Here is a 20,682-nt window from a genome sequence, read left to right on the forward strand (position 1 = left end):
AACATTTTCCGTTACTTTCTATCTTCCTCGTACTTTATTACTTTTGCTATACAATGAATACAGGTGATGACGAAGCTTGGAGTAGTGGAGAGTCAGAGCCTGAAGAAGATGTTATTACAGATAGAACTATTGCATGTGATGTCGATTTACTTGATAACGAACGTGATAAGAATATACCAGATGTACACTATGATCCTTATTTTTACCCATCTATAAAAACTTTTACTGGTGAAGCACATATTCGTGATCACGTGTCTCTAGACGAACCTACTCCATTAGAATGTTTGAAATATTTTTTTGATACATTTCTTGTAAATTTGATTGTAGAACAAACCAATCTTTTTCAAGAACAAAATCCCGAACCGGATCGAATACATATGAAGCCGTGGACTCCTATCACTGAAGACGAATTATGGATAATCATTGCTTTATCAATAAACATGGGTCATGTTGTAAAAGGGCAACTAAAGGATTATTGGAGCCGAGATCCACTGCTATACACTCCAATATACGGCGAAAGTCTATCTCGAAATAGATATCTTCAAATTTTACGATACCTTCACTTTTCTAATAATGAAGAAGTTTCCAATCATCCTTTGAAAAAAATCAAACCAGTGATAGATCATTTGAAAGAAAAGTTTAGTAATACTATTATTGCTGGTGAAAAGCTTTGCATTGACAAAAGTTTAGTCTTATGGAAGGGGAAGCTAATATTCAAACAATTCTTACCATTGAAGAGACATCGATTTGGTATCAAGATATTTGAATTAGCGGACTGCGAAACAGGATTTCTCTTAGATTTTATAGTATATACTGGCTCAGACACTGATTATGAGAAATTTGATTTAGGCGTTTCTGGTGACATTGTTGCACATTTCATGCAACCTTATTGTAACGAAGGGCGTGTGTTATACACTGATAATTGGTATACATCTCCACAACTGTCAGACTACTTACATGACAGAAATACTGGTCTTTGTGGAACTGTAAAAAAAAATCGTAAAGGAATGCCAACTCTTAGTTCAAAGCTAAATCGTGGTGAAACAGAAGTTGCCCACACCGATTCTTGGATGGTAATCAAATGGATGGATAAAAAGGAAGTTTATGTATTGACAAGTATTCACGAACACCAGTTTTGTAAAACTGGTAGGAAAAACTACAAAACCAATGAAGATATTATAAAACCCGTTTGTATCGTGGATTATAAAAAAAATATGGGCAAAATCGATGATATCGACACACAATTATCTTTGACAGAATCTATTAGAAAATGTATGAAATGGTATAGAAAATTGTTTTTTCATTTGATTAATTTGATATTGATAAATGCCCACAGTTTATTCAAGATGCTCACTAAAAATGCGATTTCGTTTCCTGATTTTCGATTGAGCGTCGTAAGAGATATTTTGAAAGTAAATTCTCAAGAAGTTTCATCATTTATTTCGTCTAATCTACTAAATGGACGACATTTCCCCAGAAAAATTCAAGCTTCAGATGATAGTAAAACGGTATCACGTCAATGTGTTCTATGCAGTATACACAAAAAGAGAAGTCGATCATCATATGAGTGTAAAGTATGTTGTAAAACTTTATGCATTGAACCTTGCTTTGAAATTTATCACACCAAACGATCATTGTCGTAATTTATAAAATTAAAAACAAAACAATAAAAAAATTAAAAAAAATCGGAAAATAAACAAAAAAAAACAAAAAAAATAAAAAAAACAAGAACAATCAAAAATAAAAAAAATAAAAAAATAAAAAAAAAGAAACATATTTCTGCCACAGCCGGTCCCAAGCCCGTGTTCAAAAGAAGAGGGTGTTTCGAAATCATACGTGATAAAAGGGGTAGTTTTTGTAATATTATAGGGGTTATGTCCAGATGTATTGTGTTTTTGACATTGGATTTTGACTCTACATCGAAAAATACATCGGAAACATATATCTGCACTTTCAAATAAAAAAAATTAAAATTGCGTGATAAAAGTGGTAGTTTTTGTAATTTTATAGGGGTTGTTTTCAGGTTTATTGTATTTTTGACATCAGATTTGGATTCTACATCGAAAAATATATCGGAAACGCATATTTACACTTTCAAATTGATGTGAAAGAAGTATTTTTTTCGAATTTGAAATTTTATATACGGGCTGATCTCTTCCGGACCGGAAAGCTACTCATGATCGATACTTAGTGTATGGTCAATCCATGATATAAGATACCTTTTTTACCACTTTACTAAGGCGAATATGCCCTCTCAAATCCCGGCCCTCTAAAGGTTAATATCGGCTGTCTATTGGGCTCCTACTTTAATTTGACTGAAAGCTTTCGCCGTTCATTATCGCTACTGCCGCCGCGAGGCGGAAAGTGACGGCGAAACAAAACAAAAAGCGATCAAAGCGCACTCGATCAAATTCCATAATTCGCGTAGATCGCGATTTGCATTTCAATTAGCCTTAGTAGCTTTCAGTGAAATCTCTAAGAAAGTGACTCTGAGATTTCAAGAATATATGCGCGCCTCAGAGCGTTAAAATATAAATAAGGAGATACCTTCTCGCACGTCCGTCGCAGTTGAAGATGTCTAATGGCGCGCAAAAATTTCGCCTGCAACTCGCAGACAATTCTCCGTTTTTCCTCTCAGGAACAGCGCGTTCCTCTCGCGCGTTCCTTTTGCGAGCGCGACGCCGCCTGTGCGTCGTGCTTCTTTTTCGACGTTAAAATAAACATTCTGCGAATTCATATTCCAGTATGGCGGCGAGCCAGGCAGGAGGTTGGCGCTCCAGGAGAAGCCGCTGGAGATTCAGGATCAATTTCTTCAAAGGCTCGGCTACCAGGAAGTGTCCCGGCGCGCTCGTCTGGGAGTTGATCCCGAGCTCAGATATCTCGTCGGCTTTCACGTAGGTTAGTATGAATTATGACAAACGATATTTCGTGCCTCGTCGCGAAGTCTTCTCCCATTGATACTTGATATCGCCCTTCTCGTTTTTATATCTCGAATAATTCCGACACGTGGATGAGCGCGCGTCAATCGATCGAAAGCGCATTCCCTTCCCTCCCCCTTCGAAAATGTCGAGACAGTTCGGAAGAATGGATACTGCTTGGCGAACAGAGAATCTCGACGTTGAAAACAGTTAACAAGATCCACCTCCGCGTTTAGTTTTGAGTGGACTTTAATAGAATTTTAATTCCGGTCTTAGTATCCAAGAGACGTCGAAGATAGAAAATTTAAGGAGCTGCGCGAGGAGAGAAAGGTGGACGTCTAATTAATTTTTCGCCGAGAGAGAAAAGGTCGACTCTAAAATTGATTAAAGAATACGCCCGCGAACTTCGCCCAAGTATTTTAATAACATCCCATGCACACCGTCGTGCACGAAAGACTGCTCGTCTCGCGATTTTGCAATATTTTGCAAAGTAACTTTGCAAAATCACACCGGCCCACGCGAAAGCGAACTATGGGGGAGAGGAGAGCTTCGCATTAAAATTTATAAATGACTGTTTTAAACCTTGAACGATCCCGAGGGAAGAGACGAGCAGACCGACAGACAGTGGGAGGGAAGGAGGGAGGGACGGGCGAGAGAAAGAAGCTCTTCGCATTACGAGTGTAAAATTACTTACGGCACGGCGAGGTAAGCCCCCGCCGTAGGGAGAAACATGTTTCGCTACGTATTTTGCAGAAACACGCGGTTTTTGTGCGCATATATACGCGTGTACATACGGCGTACTTTTATGACTACGTAAATCCTAACCGTGGTAATTACAAAGCGCGTCGGATTTCGTTACAATGCCGGCTACACTCTCAGAAGGCTGACATGCGCCACCTTCTGCGGGCTAATTGCATTAGTTGAGCACTTCGTCATCTCGCCCGCCGCCTCCTCCTCGTCACCTCGTTCGCTCGCGTTCGCGAATAACTTTCGCGAATCGCGCCCGTCTAATTTCTGTCGCCTTAACCTTTATACGCCGAGCCGCGATGATTAATTAACGGGACGAGCGGCTTGGCTAATTGTAAGTGGCGCGATTATTGATTGTGTCGGGCCCGAGCCCTTGCCGCGGCGAGAATAACGCATATTTCGAGAAAGTGACTTTCGCGGAGAGGTGCTCTGAATAATTGTCAGTTATATCGAACACGTCGCCACATAGAAGTCGCCTTGAAGTACACTGACAATAACACACGCAAAAGAATGACTTAGTAATATCAGCTAAACCGCAATAGCTGATTCAAACTTAGTCAAAAGGCTAATCGTTTAGCTGTCACTGCTAAGAATTGGCTATAACAGCTAAAATGCATTCGCTATACAAATATATTAGGTGACATTAAAAATGCACATTATTTCAAATAGCTAAGAAAATGGCAGTTATTCCTAAATTTCTTATCATATGCATATATTAAAGAAGTTTGCCGCACAATCGTTTGCTACAGTCATTTGTTTCTAGCAGCTAATATTTCTCGCTGTAGTGCCCAAGTTTAAACAGCGAATAAACTTAGCTTTGGTAGTATCAACATTAGCTGTCCCTATTTCGGTGACACATCTTATCTGTCACAGCTATTTTTTAGCTCTGGAAGCTAGTTCTTTTTTTGAGTGCAGTGTAGCGCATCGAATGTGAATTAACAAAACCGATGAGTGCCCACGCAAATCGTCGATTGCGAAACATACGTGCACAGAATGTACACACAAAAAAATACATTCTGCATTCGGGTGAATGTTACTTGTTTCAAGTGTCTTATAAGTTGATGCATCCAAAATAAGTTTTTTCTGTCTTGAGTACATCATAAACATCAAATTTATTCAAAATACATTCTGAACCCTAATAAGCTTAGCATTTCAATTAAGAGTATTAAGTTAAAATGAAAATTCAGTTTGCTTACTACATGGAGTCGAATTATACTTTTTTTTTAAAAAAGTTTTATGATATCCCTGTAAAGGGAATAAATTCTTCTTTGGAATACATGATGATGAGAGTTTTCATAAAGTTTTTTAGAAGTATATTTTATTTTATTGAGAAGCTTTATTGAAAGCTTTATTGAAAGTTTATTGATATTCTTATTAACTAAAAATCAATCAAAATTAATTTATTTTAAAGAATATCAATAAATGCTGAATAAAATAAATGATGAAAATATCTACACTAAGAGAAAAAACATATAAAAAATGAAAGCTTTGTTTCAGTGGATACTAATAATTTATATATAATTTATATATAATAAATATATTTATTTATACTACCACAAATTTTTCAAATAAATATATATTTCGGCTTTACAAAAAGTTTAGCTTTTCATAAAAGCAATTTTTTATTTTGCTTAAATAAAATAATTTAAATTTAATACATTCGTTACAATGATTTATTTAGAGGACTCTTCTCCTCTTCCAGTTAGCTACATACCTCTCTCTTTTTTTACAATTGTGCAAAACAGATTTTATTTAGTAATATGGATATAAAAAAAATATTGCTGTCAAACATATATATAACGCTGCTCTCTAGTTGTAAAAATATCAATAAAATCTTCCTTAATTTAATAATTGCTTTGAACGAATATGTTTCACTAATTGACGGTTGATTCGAGCAAAACCAATCGAAAAATGTTTAATTGACGATTGAATTTAGCATATTTAATTAAAAGTTGCTTAATTGACAAACGATACAAACAAACTGATCCGATTCAATCGAAAAGCGTTCGTTTACTCAAAAGATTATAATTGGTTTTGTGGATAATATCAATATTCGAGGCATTATGACAGATGCCGATGATTGAAAAGCGCTAAGTAGGAGCCGCATATTTTGGTGAGTGGGGGAGGGGTAGGAGAGGCACTGGTCATATCGTCACCGAGCAATCTTCGATTAGATTTGCATTAATCGTCAATTAAATAGCCATTAATAAAATTTTCCAAATTCAATTGTCAATTAAACGACCTTTAATACCAAATATGCTAAGTTCAATGATTAATTGAACGATCTTTAATTTGCTCGTATCAGTCGTCAATTGAACGATCTTTAATTGAACGATCTTTAATTGAATTGGAGCTCATATTAGTTGTCAATTGTACTCGATATAATTAATTAGAAAAGTGGTTTATTACTCGCAACTTTGGTCTCTAACGAGGAATCATTGTGTCACACATACGTGACGTTGGTAATGAATATATTAAGCAAGTACACGTTATTAGTGTCCACTGAATAAATATATATTTTATTTCTTAGATATATTTTCTCTCAGTGCACTTGTTACTGTATGGTGTGCTTCGCGATCACCTTACCTTATCTCTTATTGGCTCCTTCAATCTGTGTCGAGTGTGCATCCGTGAGAGTTTGGCAAGCCATTTAGTATTCAATTCGTTATCTACATCGAAACAATTAATGGCCTCGAAGTGAAGACTGCTAGAATTTCATCGATTACCTCTTCTATTTCTCCTAAGTCTCCGATTTCCCTTCCAACTGCGGCAAAGGAAAAGGGGGGCACGAGGTCGCAGGGGCAGTTACGCTTTTCTAAGTTCCACCGTACGGGGTAATTACGTCCGGTTACGGTTATTATACGAAAGTAAAACTTCGGGCGTCATTCCACCTTTCGTTTACGGTCACTCGCCGGTAGAGGGGAGCTTCGACAGTTTCAGTATCGGGACGTTGGCTCGCGATCGCGCTCTGAGGAGCGTGTTCCACTTAAACGGAGCACCCTGTGCACGACAGTTGGTCGTTGTGTCGGGCACGAGAGTCATAAGTAGGTGCTTTCGCGAGCGATCTCGCTACAGAGAGACGACGCGAAACGACGACACGGGCGGGCCCGCTCGCGCGAGCGCGCGCGGCCCGCTAATTATAACGTTATTGCCGCTATTAATGAGCAATTTCAGGGCGCTTCTGTGCGCTCGGTCGCCGGCGATATAAACTCGAAGCGCATTACGTAACTTACGTGGCGCAATTTAGCCGAGTTAATTAAGTTAAAGTGTGTTGCGCGGGCCTGTGCTCTCTCGCGCGCCTTCCGTCGTCGCGAAGCGCCGCAACGGAATTTATTCTCCCGCGAACTTCTCTTTTCCCTTTTAAGCGGCAACTTGCAACGACGACGCGAACGGACGATTCCTTCGTTCCTTGGACGCGTCGGCCGAGCGTGCGGCGGGATTAACCGGCTCCACGGGAAAATTCATAAGCCGATTCATCCGTGACTCGCCGTTACACTGGGGAGTGTCGCGCGAGCTCGCCTTCATAATCATAATCCGTTCGATGTAAACTTTTGCTAATGCATCCTGCGAGAAGAGGACGCGCAGGCTCCCTCGTCTATCTCCTCTCGAGCGTTTCCCACGGACGGACGGGAACTCGAAAATTGCCTTCGTGCTGCTTCCTCGACTTCCGTTTACCCGTCGTGTATACTCGTCGTGGTTTTTACGAGGGTTAGAGAGAAAAAGAGAGAGAGAGAAGGTCGGTAAACTGCAGCGTTCGCTTTTCGCCGCTAGATCTGACGATATTGGAATAACCGGTGATTGATATCCTAGTTTGAGAGGGAACGAGGGGAAGGAGGAGGGAGAGAGAGACTTTCCTTTTTGTTTTTTTGTTGCACTGATATACTAGGAAAAACTGGGAATCGTAAACACTCTCGTCGCGCGTGCGTGATACGCTATCGTACTTGCGAAAATCGCTTCCCCATGTTTTTATTTACTGTATGCTCGTTGTTTATTTAATCGGAAAAAATAAAATTCAGATAACCGTGCGATACCACGACTCGCGAGGATGCAGGGACCGACGTTAGGAACGGCAGAGGAAAGGAGGGGGATTAATGTTTAAAATTCGAAGCGCCCTACGGACAATCCAGAGCCATACTTGGAGTAATTCGAATTCTTGTAACGATCGAGGCGCAGCACTGAACGTTTGCATGCCTAACGTTGAAAAATTCCCTCGCGCTCCGTATTTTCTCTCTCTCTTTCTCTCTCTCTCTCTCTCTCTCTCTCTCTCTCTCTCTCTCTTTCTTGCTTACTTTCTTCGCTCCTCGCGGCCACGCATAATTCAACTGTCGGTGCGCGTACAGACTTTACCTCCCGCGAGTCCGCGTACCGCAGACCCCGAATATATCCGAATCGTTTCGCTATAAATCCATTTTACGCGCACTCGTTTATTCGCCGGAGATAAATACAAGTGTTGGAGTTCGTGCTCCCGCGAAATGCGCACACTCGCTTACTGAGCGGTTTGCATGCACTTTTGTCAATCAAATTGCAACGCTCTGGATTGTCACAATTAGGAGAAGTTGCGGAAATTCGCCGTGGTACGTACACGGCAAAAACAACTCCGTTAGTATAATTACAGAATTTTCTGTTACTTGGGGACCAGATGAAAAACTCTGTTATAGGAACAGAAAGATTCCTACAGGAAGTTTCCACTCAGCTCTCAGCTATCTCCACCGAATTTTAATGCAGCTGAAAGTTCAGGCGAATATTTTCGATCACGCAGTCGTAACAAAGACAGTATTTCTCGTCGACGAATTTTCCGTCTAGTTCCCTCTCAGTTACCCACACGGAGAAAAATGATTTTACTCTTTTAGCAAAATCGTCGTTGCTACTGTATATTTGTAATGACAACAAAAAAATTTAGTTGACGTAACTAATTTTACAAATTATTCGTTATCAGAGCAGAACCAGTTTTGTTGCCAGGATAAAAAAAATTTGTTGGGTGTATTTGTCCTAAGAATCACATTAATTTGCTATCGATGCAAAATAATGTATCCTTAGCAAATTTATTTTCTATCGGAACAAAACTGCAACTGCTTATATAAATCCATCGTGGTTCTTACAGCAAAATAATTTGTAGATTCAGCAAATTATATCCAGCAAATAGTGATTAGTACTCTTAGCAAATCTTTTTGCTGTCCATATAATAACGAAAAGATTTTGCTAGACTAGCAGAAGATTTGCTGGGTCAGCAAATTATTTTTCTCCGTGCAAACTGAAATTTTTCTTCCGTACAGAAAAACGTAAACAGTAAGACTTTAGTAATAAGAGAATTAACTAATCACGATTGGTTATTCTTGGGCCACAAGAAGAATCATTGTCTGATCAAAATTTATTTATTCAAGTTTTATTACACACACAGAAAAATATTATTCTACCATTAAGAAAATTGATTACTCAGTTCACTTATCATTTTTTAAGCAGAATTATCGCTAATATATATATTTTCTTGATAATAAAATAATCATCAATTTGAGATTTAAAAAGTTCGTTATCAAGTACTTAAAAGAAAAATTTATTTTTTTTACAAGAATATTATAAAACTATCAAAGAAGAAATTCAAATCCATGTAGTAAGCAAATTACATTTTTATTTTACTTTTCTTGATTGATTATAATGCTGAACTTTTTTATTAGGATTATTTTTCAATATTTTTTAATATCTGCTATTTTTTAATATTTTTTTAATTACATTGTAAGTAAAGAAAATTGTTCATAATTTATAGTTGCATTGAAAAAACTTAATGACTTGTAACGTTCTTTTTAGCGCCTCTCTCTCAGAGCGGCGTGACCCTTTAACAAGATTTCTGGTTAGCTTGAACAGAACTGTGGTAACATCAGCCAGAATTTTCTGGTTCGTTGGAAACTTGTTAATCCAAACAAACTTTTTTCCGCGCGAAGCAACCTGATTGGAAAAAATATGTGCAGAACCGTTTAGCAACCGAGCGTACACGCACAAATCGCCGGGCGATTTCGTGCAGCCGCGAGAACTCCGACAATCTGGGTCGCTAATGATCCAGAAAGCCGGGCATACCGATGCACACGTACGCGTGCATCCTTGCCGCTCTCGCATCGCACTTATCTCGCGCTCGTTTATCTGGCTTAGCATGAATCAACTTCCGGGATTCTTTCATTCCGCTTCTCCGCGCGCCGGGCGGTCGCGCGATATCGCGCCTTCACGTGCCGTTTGACGTTTCATGGTGCAGAATCGCGGGACGGATTACGGTCAGGCCGTGCGCAATGCTGATGCGAGGGTCGCACGTTAAAACAGCAAATTTATCTGGCAGGGGGCGCGCATCGCCGCTGGCGCGAGCATATTTAACCATAATAACCACTAACGACTGAGAGTTTCCTGGCCGGAAGTGCCGGAAGTGCGCGCTCGCGCCACCACCGCCACCGCCACCGCCGCCAACGCCGACGCCCTAGCAAACGACATAACCGCCTGGCTAAGCCGAAACGTTAAACGCCGATTATCGTGTTCCCAGCTCTCGCCTGTAATTTCCCGCGGAAACTTTCGCCCCCGGGAGCAGAATTCAGGCATTGAGCGCCAAATGGCAAATATAACTCATTTTACGGGGAGAAAATAGACCGTCATCCCCCACTCCTGCACCACTCGGCATTGGGCTCCGCGATTAACAGTCCGCGATCCGATTGAACGGGCTGGAAAATCGACGGATACGGAATACCGAATGCTGGGACATTTCGGACAGTTGAGTGGAATCGCCACAAGCCGATATCGCTTCTCCCTTCGATCTCTATAGCCGGCTGCAAATCGGTTGGCACACTTCTCATCAAATAAAGTTTACGACACTTCAAGTTGCCAAAATTGAAAGCCACTGCTGACATGTATTATGCGCAGTAATCGGGATTATAAATATACAAGATGTATTAAAGTTATTACACAGGTTGTTATTTCTAAAAATATGAAATTTTTGTTTTCTGTCAATCGTTTGGTAATGTCACTTGAGATGAAATTTCTTCTAGATGGAATCGAGATAATTCCAAGGACACTTTGAATTTTAACTGCGATATAACGGCCTGTAACACCTATAATTTTGCACCTTGAAAATTACTTCTCTCAAAAAATAAATTTCTTTTTATTTTAAAATAAATTTTTCCTTCCAAATTTTATAAATGTCACACACTGTACTGTCTCTTCGGCTCCTGTCATAATCGTTTAGTGCGTATACACGTTAGTAGCAGTTTTCAATTCTGACAACTTGAGGCATTGCGACGTCATACGATAAATAGTGTGCAAACAAATTTGCAGCCGACTATATACTGAGGGAAAAAATATCTAAGAAATAAGAGATATTTATTTGGCAGATACTAATAACGTATTTGCTAAATAAACAATTGCTTTTATGAGAAGTTATCGTTTCAAAGAAAAAAAAACAAAATGTAATAATATTGTTAATTCCTAAACACAGAATTGGTGACCAAATTTTCACTCAATTTTTCTTTTTCCGTGAAATAAACGTATATTTTTGTTTGAAAAATATTTTATATCAATATAATAAATATGGGTTTTACAAAATTGATGAAACAAGTACTAATCATGAGACATTTTCTTCGTTAGTAAAATATTTTAATTATTTTAGTAAAAAGAGCAAATGTTACTTCCCGAATACATTTGAAACATTCAACAATCGAACAAAACATCGTTGTCGAGTTTAATATAAATATTTTTTGTTTTTTAAATATTCTTTTTCTCCATGAGACACTGAAAAGAAGATTTTGTTGTCCAAACAAAAATTTAACCGTACTATAATTTGATTAAAATAGGATCAATGAAACGTTTGGTAATCAAAAACTTTAACTGCCTCTATGTGTATTTTACTTTCTCAAAAACATGGTAAAGCAATCAAATCGTGTATGTACACGGAGAAAAATAATTTGTTAGTCCAGCAAATTTTCTGCTAGTCTAGCAAAATCTTTTCGTTATTATATAGATAGCAAAAAGTACTAATCACTATTTGTTGGATATAATTTGCTGAATCTACATATCATTTTGCTATAAGAACCATGATAGATTTATATAAGCAGTTGCAATTTTGCTCCGATAACAAATAAATTTGCTAAGGATACATTATTTTGCATGGATAGCAAATTAATGATTCTTCGGGCAAATACATTCAAGAAATTTTTTCTATCCTGGCGACGAAACTACTTCTGCTCTGATAACGAATAATTTGTAAAATTAGTTACGTCAACTAAATGTTTTTGATGTCACTACGAATATGCAGTAGCAACGACGATTTTGTTAAAAGAGCAAAATTATTTGTTTCCGTGTACCAAATATTTTAGTTCCAAACACGAAAATAATTTTTCCAGTGAAGGGTAAAAGACAGACGCGAACGGAGAAGTGTCGTTTCGTGTATGATATCGTTTAGATTTTAATTGAAAGATTATCACACTGCCGAGGCATCTAGTCGCTGCAACTTGTGTGGAATTCGCGAGCCAACGTCACATCCAAAGTTGATCGTTCCGACCTCGTCGATATATCGACACGCGACGTAAAAGTCTCTTGCTCTTTATTTGATAAGATCGCGAGGAATCCCGTGGCCCTCGTAATAAATTGCTTTCTCGCGGAAATTGCTGAATATTGTTCGTGCCGCGGTGTTTTCCAGTCGCAATAAAGCTCCACGCACGCCAGCTTTAATAACCGCGCGCGATTTATTGGATTTTATCGCGGAGACGGCGTGCAAGCAAAGCTCGCGAGCATTTCTCGCCGACGGCTAGTCTGATATTTACACATCCACAAGGAAATATCGTGCGCTTGCAAAGAAAATAATTGCTTCCTTTCTCTGCTGATAGATATTACGCGTTTGCACGTGTGTGTCGTGGCCGTCGCGCTGCGTATCGATCTTCGAATTTCCTTCCTGCCTGCGCCGATTCCGCGGCATCGTGCGACATAAACGCGCACGACCGTGTGTCTGCGAAATAAATTACACGCCCGTCACACGGCTCGTAAAAAACAGCGGGAGAACTTCGCGAGATTTGCGCGTCAATCTTCTGCGTAACGTGCGCGCGATGAGTCCGATAAATTTTGCGGTTCATCCTTCCTTGCGAGAGAATTCGAGCGCGCGCGATAAAAGCGGAAAATCGATACTTCGGAATCGATTAACAGCTGAAACGTTGTTTGCGCAGCGGCACAGTTAAAAAATTACCGAAAAAAGTATGGAAGCTATGAGCGCGATACAGCGGGAGGTGTTGTTTGTTTTCGCGTGTTAACCAATAGTTACGTATTTTCAAAACATTTAAAGCTCTATATCGTTGCACAATGAGTCGAAAAAACAACATTTTGATTCGCGTGTCCCGCATGGTCTGGCGAAATTCGCCGGGAATTCGCGTTTCTGTTTGTAAACGTAACTCAATTTCGTCGCGCATCGCCTGCCGTCGCATATGGAATGAAAAATTCTACGTGCCGCGGTTTATATAGAGTGGTTTTGAATAGAACTGTCGAAGTTTTTCAGAGAAAGAGACTGAAAAAAGTAAACGCCTCCGAAAATCTCTGCGTGCTGCGATCTCGTGTTCTGATCATTCATGACGCGTGATCGTGTCATCAAATTAAGGTGATTTTTATCGCGACAATAAAAAAGTTATGTTAAATAATCATTAATATAACACGAAGAAGCTCTACAGATCTGTGCTAAGTGTTTGTATATATAATTTATGATATACTTTGACAGTACAGCAAGAGAATATCAATCAAGCTTACATAATGTTTTTTAAGAACTCGTAAATAAATAATTATTTTTCGCGCTTTGACGTATCGTAGTTGTTTTATAATATATATTTCCACAAGTCTCTCTTTTATTGTCTTCTTGTTTTTCGTCAAAACCATAAAAGTAGTTTGATTGCTAGAGTTGAAAACGTGATATCTCGGAAGCCGTTTTTGTACTCGCGATGTACATGTAAATAGTACTAACTTTGACCTCAGTTATTTCAGCTTCAGCATAGTCAATCTTTTTCTAATGGCACATACGTATCGACTGTGTTTCGATTAATATACATATCTTGCTGTAGTGATTAATGCTAAAATTTTAAAGGAATTCTAAAAAATTGGTTTATGAAACAACTACGTTAAAGGGGATGCCATACTTGAAAGCTTCACCGACAAAATATTGACTTTTCTTTGCAAAGTTTACGTCGTCTTGGACAATTACTCTCTTGCACAAAATCACAAATATTGATACAAGCTGAAAGTACGTGCAACAATAAATTGAAGCATTGCCCGCTATGTGATGAGAACGATAAAGAATTTTAAAATTGATTGAATTTTAAGATCTTGAGAGCTGTCAGTTGGCGTAAATATTTACGAAAATCCCGCAGCTTGCGCGTATCACACGTACCTTGTGCGTTTGTTCTGCTAACGAAAATTTCAAGGAACATTTCTTTACAAAGAATCTTTACAACTGAATGTATAGGAGCTCAAAAGTATACGAAAAATTTTCGCAGAAAGTTTTCTATATATGTGTGGTAAAACAAAACAGCACACATTTTTATAAAATCATGAAACATGAGATCTACACGGAGAAAAATAATTTGTTGGCCCAGCAAATTTTCTGTTGGTTTAGCAAAATCTTTTCGTTATTATATCAACAGCAAAAAGATTTGCTAAGAGTACTAATCACTATTTGCTGGATATAATTTGCTAAATCTACAAATTATTCTGCTATAAGAACCATGATAGATTTATATAAGCAGTTGCACTTTTGCTTCGATAGCAAATAAATTTGCTAAGAATACATTATTTTGCATCAATAGCAAATTAACGTGATTCTTAGGACAAATACACAACAAATTTTTTTTATTCTGGCAACGAAACTGCTTCTGCTCTGATAACGAATAATTTGTAAAATTAGTTACGTCAACTAAATTTTTTTGTTGTCACTACGAATATGCAGTAATGACGATTTTGCTAAAAGAGCAAAATTATTTTTCTCCGTGTACGTGCACAAGAAATACAAAGAAGATAGTAGATGATCGTTTTAGTGATAATCGCCTCTACGTTATCGACATTTATCAAATTCGTCAAGCAACTTCAACATCACCTTAATTTTATCATCTGCGAGCAAAGCAATTTTTACGTAAATCCCACTGTGCCCTCTTTATCGCGTGCGAGCTATGGCTTGAAATTTCAGCTAGCCACCGCAAAAAAGGGTCGCACTTATCGAGCACGAAGGGCGACATCTAAATCGTCCACGCGTTGATTAAAGTCGTAGTTATTCAACGCTTTATCCTTCTTCTTCTTTGCTCAGGACCCGCATCACCGCTGCTGGATCTCGCGGGATACAGCCGTTGCGGCTACACCTTGGTATTGAAGGGGTTGGTTTTTCCCCAGTGGAAGCGACGACCTCTGGCCGTCATCGGCTCCAGGCTCTTCCTTTATCCGGGTAAGTGTTCCACTCGAGATCCTGCCAATCCCCGAGATAAGAAAATTCAGAACGAAAGGATGCGTAGGCTCGGCCAAGCAGAAAACAAACCCTCGTTGAGGAGAAACAACCTCTCAGGGTCTGTTGGAGACGTTAGGGATCGCGTGACGATCCGTCTTCCTTTCGCGCGCGCGCGACTCGAGATCACAAGAGGATTCTTCGAATTAGCTGTTTGAAGGGCGTATTTTATTGATTTCACTGTCATTCGTAATTGGAGTCATTCTTATTTCCAAGAGTTCTCTTTCAGAAACTGACTTTAAAATCAACGCTTTGTTTATCGATCAAAAGCTTTTTGCTTTTCGATATAGAGACTTGAGCTCTCTTAGAACATATAAAAAAATAATATAGCCTCAAGAGGATCTAAAACTATAAAAGGAGAATATTCCAACACTTAAAAAAAATTATTCTAGTTGCAAGATGCTATTTCCCGCAATTCTATATTCTAAACGAAAATTCTTACCAGCATTCTGCTTTTACTGAAGTAAATTATTGAGCTATTATTGTTCTAATTTTTTTTCTTCTAGATTTTTTTACAGAAATATATTTACTTGAGGCAGAGAATGTGTTCTCTTACTAGAAAAAATTCTATTAAGAACAAAAAACTGTAGATTGTACTGTAGATGGAAAACAAAATTCCTTTACCTTTAACCCTAAAATTCTAAACATCAAAAAATTCTGCAAACGCGCATTTTCATTTGCTCATTAAAACTTTCGGGAAAATGATCGAAATTTAATTATTTTTTTATTTTACTTGGCGTAGAAAACATCAAGAAATATGAATTTATTAATGTTTTTGCAATTCAATGAAGTTGGAAAAAGTTATATTGATAAAACAAAGCACATGTTTTCGTTTGAATGGTAACGCTTGAAAAGTTAGTTTGAATTTTTATTTAGAGTTTTAGGATTACAGAATATTTTCATTTTGGTTTTAGGAGAATTCTCTTTAAACCATGTGTAAAGAGAATATTCTCTAAAAATAAGATTATATTTTATTGAACAAAACAAAATCTTCAATTTCATCCGAAAAATCGTCAATACGTCGACTGCCATACATACACACATAGCTTTCTTTTGATATTAAAATATATATTTACCCGTGATCAATTTTTGAAATGAACGTATATGTGGAAATTGTTCCACAAAATCCTCAAGTTATCATCTTCGGACACGGAGATGAGACAAAGGTAAGGGAAGGAAGAGAAACATCACGCGATCAGTCCCATAAATGTTTCCGTCCCCATTGCTCTCCTTCCCGACACCCGAAACACCATGATTTATCTACGTCCGTCCCTTATCCTTCCATTGGAACGATTCTGTCACCGAGCAGGATGCGTGCCGCGGATCAAGAATTTCTTCGGTCGAGAAAGGATTTATCGTCCTGACGTGCAATTACGTCTCGCCGAACATTCAGATACCGCGCATTGCTATCGCACGGGAGAAAAATAATGTTGCCTACGTAACGAGAACCTTATTTACCCGCACGAACAAGTAACGCGTCGGTATACCGAAGTGAATGAATCGAAAAGGGAATGAAACATTCATACGGTTGAAATGTACCCAAAAAAAATATAATCTCATTCTTAGCAGATATATCCTCTCTCTTATATGCGGCCTCAAGAGGATTCTTCTGAAACCAGAAGGGAAATATTTCAACTCCCAAAAAGAGAACTCTAGTTGCAAGGTGCTATTTCTTGTAATCCTATATTCTAAGCGAAAATTCGTACCGGAAAAATATTGCTCTCCTATTGAAGTAAATTATTAATCGGAGATCTACTATACTGAAAACGTTACTTTTGCATTTGGAACTGAAATATTTGGTGCGATTTGGTTGGCATTATATATACATGCTTTTTACTTGTGTCAAGTACATATATTAAAGCAAAACATGTACAATTAAGTTTTCTGGTTGCAATTATCAAATATTTAGTTGATTCCATTTTAATCAAATTACCAAATGTTTTTTTTTTTATAACAAAACTCTCTTTTTAGTGTAGGTATTATTCCAATTTTTTCCCTTTAAAATCAAGATGAATATGTTTGCATGAAGTTCTTTCATTACAGGAAATTTGTCTTAAGGGAGGAAAGCACTATAGAACGCGAAAACTAAGGGAATTTTCATGAATTTTTTTTTAAGAATATATTTATCCAATCGCTCCCCAACTTTGTAATGTTTTTGCTTGTACATTAAAGTATTAAGAAAAATATTTTTAAATAAAAAAAATGTTTATAAATTGTATGTAGTAAAAAAAATGTTGAACGTCGTGGCAGAGTCGACGCAAAACAGTGTGCACTCTGACTCCTATTGTATTCGTCTGAAACAAAAATAGGGAAAAATTTTTTACTCTTTATGGACATAATTTGTCGATGAACCTAAAAAGTTGAGAAAAAATTTTGTAATTGACAAAAAAGCAGTCTTTGAGATAAAAATTCGATTTTTACTCATAAAAATTCATCTTTATGTTTGCAAAAATATTGTTTAAATAAATAATTTTATGAGTTTTATAGGTTCATTGACTAGTAAATATAATAAAGTAAATGTATGTAAAAGGATAACTCGATTGGTCAAATAATTTTTATCTTGCATATCAGTTTGAAAAGAGTCGTTTCGAGAAAAACGTGTTTAAAGTTTCAGATATAAAAAATTGTAAACTTATAGCTGTTTTCTGCTAATGCGTTATTCTTTCCTCATACAGTAAACCTTCCGCTTCTCCGAACAAGTTATTTTACTCAAGTTGGTGTTGTTTACTTGCTATTTAAGCCTCTCACTACAACTTAAACTGCGGCGCTTCTGTCTCTTTATTCGCTCGGCGTATTTACTATCAACATATAATTTACATAGAGGCCTAATTTTAATTTCTAATATTTCTATTATCTTTAAAATAGCAAAGCTATTCATTAAATATCCTAGCAGCGATATAAACGGTGATTTCGATGATTGTAAGGCCAGAATGTATATGCTTTGGAGCTAACCGTTAAATTGTAGTATTAAAACTTTTATTCGCATGTTTTGTGTGTCCACCTAAACACCTTTCTAATAGGTCTTTCTTAGAAAGATTTTTCAAAATCACGGGTTCGGAACAAAGTCGCTGCGAGTCATTTATTAATTAAAAACAAGAAATTCTATTTTTGTGACCCTCTATAGTGCTTTCCCCCCTTAAGAAGAAGATATGTGTATTGCAGATGAAAAACAAAATTCCTCTAACTATAAAAATATTGTGCTTAGAATATCTTCCATTTAGTTTTAGAAGAAATCTCTTGAGAGAAGAGAGAAGAAGAGAGAGAAGCCATATATACGAATATTTCTGTTAAAGAAAAGATTTTTTGAGTGTAATATTGGATATAATATGGGTACTCCATTTGCATGAAACATATCATCCAATTACGCAATGATGAAGATTCGTGAGTCAGTGCGAAGTCAGTGATAATCTCTCTTTTTAGATAATAATTTTTTTCAATTCATTTAATAGAGTCTTATTTAGTACAATTCAATTTATATGTATTCAATTTATATGTATTATAATATATATACATATATATTATGATATTAAATAATTATAATAATTCACATAGTAATCTCAATGATAAATAAAAATTATTGTCTAGAACCTCTTTATAGAAATTTTTATATATTTAATGAAATTAATTAGCAATCGCACATTTAAGTGTCGACCCACTGGTCGGAGAACATCTATGTATGTGTATTTTTGTGCAAGATAAAAATTGGATTTTACGTTGGGAAGACTTAAGAGACGATATATCACTGCGGAATTGTTACACATCGCCACGCCTGTGTATGAGGGTCCATTGATTCCGACATCTCTGCCAAATGACAACGAAGTCAGACGTGGCTTTGTCGAACGTGACTGGAATCGAGTGATCCCTTCTCCCTTTGCGGAACGCTCGGGATTGCGTGTGGCATTTTTAGGCCATATAAATGATGCGCGACGTCAACAAGATGGTCACAGCAGCCCTCCGCTTTCGGCACCCCAAAATGACAACACTTTGCTGTGCTGTCCTGCTGGACAAGTAATCCCGTGAAATTCTCATGCTCCGGATTTTACGTGTTTCCACTGAAGTCGCGCTCTTCAAGCTACCGAGATGTTGGAAGATCGATATTTCACGTCGTCATGTCCGTATTGACAACACTGTCGAAAGTGTGTAGAATTGTTTAACGGCGAATCGACTGACAGCCTCATGAGTGACGAGTACTGGATTATTTGATATTCTTACTGGAATTTTCGTTACGTGCCTGCTGATACTGATTTTTGCTCCCATACTTTGATCTCCTACATCTCACAAGTACATTTATTCCGACAAAACAATGATATTAATCATTCCCGCGATTGTGGGAGGAAATGGACGAAATAAATACTTGGATTATGAGTGAATCGAAATGCTTTCGGATACACTGAGAGAATTTTAGAATAAAAATTACCGTAGAATTTTATAACTGACACGGATAATTCGACGTTATGCAGTAATTGACTACCTTTTCATCTCATATGTGTGCTTTATATTTCAGGAACTGAAATGTGCTGTTGAAAAATTGGCTATGTTTTTGACGAAATTCATATGGAGAGAATTTTATGATATAAAAATTATTATAGAATTTTGTAATCGAGAAACAGACATTTTGCAACTCACGAAATTTATATGAAGAGAATTTCATAGTATAAAAATTACTGTAGAATTTTGTGTATAATCGAGAAATAGATTGGCATTCTACAATATATAATCTTATTCTTAGCTGAATTCTTTATATATATATATGTGTGTGTGTGTGTGTGTGTGTGTGTGTGTGTGTGTGTGTGTGTGTGTGTGTGTGTGTGTGTGTGTGTGTAGCTCCAAAAAGATTCTAAAATCAAAAGGAAAATATTGTAACACTTAGAAAAAAATTCTAGTTATAATAATGCTGTTTTTTGTAATTCTATATTCTAAGAACTTATTAGGAGGGAGAGGGAAGTGTTCTTTTTCTAATGAATTTAATATTAATCGGAAATTTACTAGATATTATTCTAATTTTTTTACTCTTTTGTATCAAGAAGAATGTATATACTTGAAGAGCAAAATACTCTCTTACTAGAAGAAATTTTTATTAAGAACCAGAATTGTACTGTAGATAAAAAATGGGATCCCTTTAAGAATATTATGCTTAGAATATTTTTCTTTTGGTTTTATAAGAATCTTCTTGAGGCCATATATATATATATAAGAGGATTTTGCTAGAGATAAAATTAAAAAATTTTAGAAAGACAAAAAGAGCCAAAGATGCAATTTTTATGCGCTATAATTTAACAATACGTTTATAATTTTACACATACAATACGTTTCGACCGTGTGATGCGGTCCTCTTCACATTAAAAATGTCAAAAATGTCATAAGGTGACAGCGGTGGGATACGAACCCATACCTTTACGGACTTTTAGGCAGCAGTCCGTATGTGTTTGCACCTCACCGCTGTCATCTTATGATATTCTTGGCTCTTTTAAGGCCTTATGCCACTCTGAAGGCCCTAAAATCATGCCTAACTTTAATGTTTTTTTG

The 20,682-nt window shown here is 37.1% G+C and overlaps 1 protein-coding gene across 1 annotated transcript in view; it reads left to right on the forward strand.

Moving 5' to 3' along the window:
* Positions 1 to 20,682, forward strand: part of LOC116845568 (PH domain leucine-rich repeat-containing protein phosphatase 2) — a 131,897-nt gene that overhangs the window by 38,794 nt on the left and 72,421 nt on the right. The window contains exons 3-4 of the mRNA XM_032818362.1: positions 2,745 to 2,898; positions 14,965 to 15,099. Coding sequence (XP_032674253.1) covers positions 2,745 to 2,898; positions 14,965 to 15,099 — 289 coding nt within the window. The remainder of the gene's footprint in view (positions 1 to 2,744; positions 2,899 to 14,964; positions 15,100 to 20,682) is intronic.

This window comes from Odontomachus brunneus, unplaced genomic scaffold, assembly GCF_010583005.1.
Source record: "Odontomachus brunneus isolate Ranch 3 - 2012 unplaced genomic scaffold, Obru_v1 Obru_scaffold_053, whole genome shotgun sequence".
In the NCBI taxonomy this organism is placed as follows: Eukaryota; Metazoa; Arthropoda; class Insecta; order Hymenoptera; family Formicidae; genus Odontomachus; species Odontomachus brunneus.